This window comes from Oxyura jamaicensis, unplaced genomic scaffold, assembly GCF_011077185.1.
Source record: "Oxyura jamaicensis isolate SHBP4307 breed ruddy duck unplaced genomic scaffold, BPBGC_Ojam_1.0 oxyUn_random_OJ177, whole genome shotgun sequence".
Classification (NCBI taxonomy): Eukaryota; Metazoa; Chordata; class Aves; order Anseriformes; family Anatidae; genus Oxyura; species Oxyura jamaicensis.
In genome coordinates, this window is record NW_023305697.1 from 7,303 (window position 1) to 13,674 (window position 6,372).

General features: G+C 48.9%; 1 protein-coding gene across 1 annotated transcript; it reads right to left on the reverse strand.

Moving 5' to 3' along the window:
- Positions 1–4,379: 4,379 nt before the first annotated feature.
- Positions 4,380–4,850, reverse strand: LOC118158804 (olfactory receptor 14C36-like; the record flags this gene model as incomplete). Its single annotated transcript, XM_035313483.1, has 1 exon — positions 4,380–4,850. A coding segment is annotated over exon 1 (462 nt), but the record flags the coding sequence as incomplete, so codon positions are not given.
- Between the last annotated feature and the right edge of the window lie 1,522 nt (positions 4,851–6,372).

The window sequence follows — 6,372 nt, forward strand, 5'->3', positions numbered from 1 at the left end:
TGAAATGTTGATTCTGTGCACTTAAAAACCTTACAGTCTAACCTTGCTATTTACCCTCAATGTATAAAATAAATCATATATTTCTGCTGCATTCGAGTTGTATAAAGCTTAATTCGTGACACCCGCCCATGAGCTAGAGAAAGCCCCTTGGGCACAGGCCTAGGATGCTCCTTCTGCAAGCAGCACTTCCTCCCCTGAGGGTTTGGCTGAGCAGAGGATGTCACCCAAAGACTTGCCTTCAGGAGGCCTTGCTGTCCTCTCCTGCTTGGCACATCCCTTTCCAACAGGTTGGCAACTGGTCCCAACACAGCAGGAAACAGCCCTTCCTGCCTCGGTCCTGTACTTCCCCAGCAGTGGAAATTTAGCAAGTCTGTTGACAACACCAAGCTGTGTGGTGCCGTTGACATGCTGGAGGGAAGGGATGCCATCCAGAGGGAACTTGACAGGCTTGAGAGGTGGGCCTGTGCAAACGTCATGAAGTTCATCAAGGCCAAATGCAAGGTCTTGCTCCTGCCTCAGGGCAATCCCAAACATCAGTACTGAGTGGGCAATGAGTAGATTGAGAGCAGCCCTGAGGAGAAGGACTTGAGAGTACTGGTGGATGAAAAGCTTGACATGAGCCATCAATGTGTACTTACAGCCCAGAAAGCCAACCAAATCCTGGCATGCATCAAAAGCAATGTGACCAGCAGGTTGAGGGGGTGATCCTCTCCCTCTGCTCTCAAGAGACCCCACCTGGAGTCCTGCATCCAGCTCTGTGGCCCAAGCATAGCAGACGCATTAGACTTAGGACACAGGACTTCTTAAAGTGAGTTCAGAGGATGGCCACAGAAATTTTCAGAGGGCTGGAACACCTCTCCCATGAAGACAAGCTGAGAGAGTCGGGCTTGTTTAGCCTAGAGAAGAGAAGACTCTAGGAGACACCTTCTTCAGGCCTTCCAATCTGGACACTTATAAGAAACATGGGGAGAGACTCTTTACCAAGTTGTGCAGTGATAGAAGAAAGGGTAAGTTTTCAACTGAAGGAGGGTAGGTTTAAAATAGAAATAAGAAAAGGTTTCTTTACTCTGAAGGTGCTGAGGCACTGGAACAGGTTGCCCAGAGAAGTGGTGGATGCCCCATCCCTGGAAGTGTTCAAGGCCAGGCTTGATGGCACTGTGAGCAACCTGGTCTAGTGGGAAGTGTCCCTGCTCATGACAGGGTAGTTGGAACTGGGTGATCTCTGAGGTGCCTTCCACCTCAAAGCACTCCATGATTCTACGAGTTTGAAAGATTATGCACCTTGAATGAGGGTCCTAAGGACTAGAAGAAAGCAAATCTTATTCTGATCTTATAAGGAGGGCAAGATGAAGAATCTGTGTCACAGAGAAAGTGATGGAGTCCTTGGTCCTGGAACTACTTCCTGACAAGGGATGGACAAGAATGTGATTGGGAGAAGTCCACAGGAATTTACAAAGAGGAAAATGCACTTAATGCAGCTTTCCACTGTCATCGGGGGGTGGAGGCTGTAGATGAAGGGAGAGCAGCGGATGTTGTATGTCCCAGCCTTAGGAAAGTTCTGTCACTCTCATAACACCCCTATAAACAAGAGGATGAAGTAGCGGCCATATAGGTGGAAAGCGAGGTTGATGAAAAATTCACAGACTGCCTGGGTTCACTGGATTTTGACCAGCAGAAAAGAATCCAGCTGGCCCCCAATATTGGGACCAATAAACTTTGAAAAGACCACAAATGATCGGGGTGATGGCACAGAGTGTACCCTCCACAAGTTTGCTGGTGATATGAAAGTGAGGAGAGCAGCTGGAACACAAGATTTGGAAGGATGTATTCAAGTTAGAGAAATGGGCAGAGAGGAGCCTCATGATTCAGCAAAGGAACAAGAAGGAACAACCCCAGGCACCACTGCCTGCTGGGGCCAACTGCCTGGTGATGACTTTACAAAGAAATGGCAGGGTTTTCTGGCAGACAACAACCTAAACATTATCCAGCACTGTGCCCTCACAGCAAAGAAGGCCACCAGGGCTGCACTAGCAAAAACATTGATGGCACATTGCTGGAGGTGGTCCTTCCCCTCTGCTCAGCACTGATGAGACCACACCTGGAGTGTTGTCTGGTTCTGGGGTCACCATTAAAGACAGAAATAACAGGAAGAAATCTAGCAAAGGGCCATGAAGATGACAAAGTGACTGAACTATCTGTCATGTGAGGAGAGGTTTAGTTTGCTGGAAGTATTTAGCCTGGAGAAGGGAAGGCTCAGATTAGGTCTTATCAACGTGTCTAAGGTTGTGAGGGGAGGGAAGGAGGACAATGTAGACATGGTCTTCTCAGTGATGCCCAGTGACAGGACAAGAGGCATCTGAACTTAGGAAAGTATTTCTTCACTGTGAGGGAGGTCAAACGTCAGAACAGGTTTCCCAGAGAGGTTGATTCCTGTCCATTTATGAAGATACTCAGAATCCATCTGGAAATGGTCCTTAGAAGCCTGCTCAGGAAAGCTGGACTTTGAGATCTTCTGGGACTCTTTCTTTCTCAAACAAATGTGTGATTAAGTCATTCTGGAATGTAGTGCAATATTTCTGAGAACTTTTCTGTAGTGTCCTTTCACCTATTGTACTCCACGTTCCCATGGGGCAGATCCTCATTTTGGGAATTACCCTACTCCCCAGGTAACCTTGAGGAGCAAGGCTTACAAACAGCAGCAAGGCCCCAAAACACAGCATTGTCACGCACACTAATTCCACAGTCCAGCCCGTTGTTCCCTGAGTCAGAAGGGACCTCTGGAGGTGTCCACTACCATCATTTTCTCTGAGCAGTGATAGCTTTATAGGTGGATGACGTTAGTCAGTGCTTTCTGCAGCTGGGTATTGAAAATCTCTGGGCCCATGACCCAGAGCTGATCCACTGTCTTGGTGGCCATTCCCGCAGTATAGACACTGATGGCAGCAGAAGGATGGAGCTGGTCAAATTTCAAAGATCAACTCCCCTTGGGCAGTGGGGATTGGCTGTCCCTGTGCTTCCTACATGATCCCCAAACTGGTGGTGCTGCTGTGCAGAACAAATGGGCAGTGGTTCTGTACCAGGCAGAGGTACTTCACTAAGGGGGAAATCACAGAATCACAGAATTTGAAATGAATCGCTCCCAAGTTTCCCTTCCATCTGCATACTGGCTACCACTCTCTTCTCTGAGACTGCAGAGTCAAAGGTTCCCTGTGAATACCTGGCTTTAGTTCTCTCCCTGTGGCTGAGCTCACAGTGGGAGATCTCTCACTTTAGAGGGGCTGCAGTCACTGCCCACGCCAGGCTCTGCTGTCCCTGGAAGTACCCTGGGCTATGCAGGCAGCTCCAGATTCCCCTCCTGAAGGACGTCATCCATGGGTCACATGTGGGAACAGCCCTGGCTATGTAATGCAGTGATCATTTGCTGCCTCTGCTCTCAGCAGACACCACCCATGGGTGACTGTAAAATCTAGCCCTTGGTCTGCGACAGGTCACAAATATGACAATGAGCCATTCCTTCCTGAATCAAAGCAAGAACAGACCCTTGTGGAGAGCAGTTCTTTAGGCATATTCTTGACATTGCTTTTGGAAGGACATTCCAGCCTTCAGTCAGTACACTCCCATGATTCCGTTTTATTACAGAGATGTCATAGTCTTTGGGAGGCTTCACTGAGTCTTCACAGATCTAGATGCACATCTATACAGCCTCCATATGGGACAGAAGAGGTTCATCGATTCATAGTGGGAGGGAGTGGAAGGGAATCCAGACACTTATGTAGAAATGCAAGGAGCACAAGCACTCATAATGATGACAACAACAACAACAAGGAATTTTAATAATGAGAACAACCAAAACACAAGCCTGAAAGGTGTTGAACTGGGATTCATTACTGGAGAGTGAAGGGATCTTTATGAGTATTGAAAAACATCCCCCAAAACAGTTTCCTAACTGCATCCTTCAGCTCCTGGTTCCTCATGCTGTAGATGAGAGGGTTCAGTGCTGGAGGCACCACTGAGTACAGAACTGCTAGCAAAAGGTCAAAGGAAGGGGAAGAGATGGACGGGGTTTTCAGGTAAGCAAATGTGGCAGTACTAAGAAACGAGGAGACCACAGCCAGTTGAGGGAGGCACATGGAAAAGGCTTTGTGCTGGCCCTGCTCTGAGGGGATCCTCAGAACAACCCTGAAAATCTGCACATAGGACACCACAAGGAAAACAAAACATCCAAGTAATAAACAGACACTAACTACAAGAAGCCCGGCCTCTCTGAGGTAGGCATGAGAGCAGGAGAGCTTGAGGATCTGAGGAATTTCACAGAAGAACTGGTCCAGGACATTGCCTTGGCAGAGGGGGAGGGAAAAGGTATTGGCAGTGTGCAGCACAGCATAGAGCAAAGTACTGCCCCAGGCAGCTGCTGCCATGTTGACACAAGTTCTGCTGTCCATTATTGTCCCGTAATGCAGGGGTTTGCAGATGGCAACGTAGCGGTCATAAGCCATGATGATGAGAAGAGAAAATTCTGCTGCAACAAAGAAAACAAAGAAAAAGACCTGTGTAGTGCAACCTGCATAAGAAATGGTCATGGTGTCCCACAGGGAATTGGCCATGGCTTTGGGGACAGTGGTAGAGATGGAGCCCAGGTCGATGAAGGCGAGGTTGAGGAGGAAGAAGTACATGGGGGTGTGGAGGCGGTGGTCACAGATTACGGCTGTGAGGATGAGGCCGTTGCCCAGGAGGGCAGCCAGGTAGATGCCCAGGAAGAGCCCGAAGTGCAGGAGCTGCAGCTCGCGTGTGTCTGCGAATGGCAGGAGGAGGAACTCTTTGGGGATGCTGCTGTTGGACATTTGCTTCTTCAGGGCATAATAGCTTGTCGATGGAGGAATTTAAAGAGGCAAGTTATATAGTGTTTTCTGAGCAAAACCTAAAATGTATGTCAGTGAAAAATCCTCAGCAACACACACTGCCTCTTGTAGGGAAGAATACACACTCCTGCATGGAGGTCTTGGTTTGGTTACCTAAGAATGCCAAAGAGATCAGGTTAATCAACTTTGCTCTCTGGAAGGGACAGTACTGCCCTGTAGGTACTTGGTAAAGATCACCAGGGACAGATTCATTTTCTTTGTCCTTCCTGTCCTTCATGGTAGCAAAATGGAAGCAGGGACTCCAGAGAGTGCCTTTCATTCATGTAGTGCAGGCATTGGTCTTCCCTATCAAGAATCCTCCCTCAAGAATCTCCCATCTTCCACCCACAGCTTTTCCCCTACAGCAGCACCCTGTGGGCACAGCAGGGACCCTGCTCTGCACCACAGCCCTGGGAAACCCCTGCCTGCACGCCGGCTGCATAACCTGCAGCTGGCCATGCAAGGATGAACCCTCATGTCCTGTCCCTCTGACAGCTTCGGCAGGTAATCCCTGCTCTGAACCATGTTCTTATTCTCTTATCTTAGAAACTCTTAAGTTTCATCCTGAAAGATCCCAGAGGCTGGGGGATTTACCAGCAAATCTGGAGATGGCACCAGGAACAACAGCTGCCTTGCCCTGCTGCCACAGACTTACCCTGTTCAGGGCTGTGAAGATTTCTCCCACACTGAGCTCTCAGCATCCCCCCTCCACACTGCCTTTAACATCTCCCTCCCTTCTCCCAGCCGCCCTTGTCCCCTGCAGGCAGTGCCCCCAGCCCTGCTGCGCTGTGCAGAGGAGCTGCTCCTGGGCAGAGCTGTCTCTCTGCAGCGCTACCCACTTGCCAGGAGCTCCCCTTGGGCCCAGGAGCCTGTCCCAGCTCAGCAGCACAGGAAGCTCTTGACAAGTCCCTGGGCCTCCAGGGGAATTGACTTTGAATCAATCTGATGTAATCGCTGTTCTTCCTTCTGTCACCTAGAGAGAGACACCTATTTCCAGTGCTATCTTTTCTCCTAAATCAAAGTAAGAGTTCCGTATGAGAATCATCTTGTCCTGTCTTTTTATTAGTTAGAACACCCACAAATTGACAGACATCTGTATTCCAATTCTTCCAAACACTTGTTAATATTCAGGAGAAGGAATCTTTTTCACAGCAAATTAAATCCCTCTGTCTACACAGACTACACAACCAATTGTTGGCCAGCAGGCTCATAGAACCCTCAAATAGTTGGGGTTGGAAGGGACCTGAAGGTCTCGTTCCAGTCCCCGTGAAATGGGCAGAGTCACCTCCCACTAGACCACTTGGCTCAAGGTCCCATCCAACCTGACCTTGGACACTACTGCAGAAGAGGTTTCTACCACTTCTCTGGGCAACATGTTCCAGTGCCTCACCTGCCGCATGAAGAATTTCTTCTTTAGATCTGATCTGAATCTACTCTCTTTTAGCTTAAAAGCCCTGCCCCTTGTCCTATCACT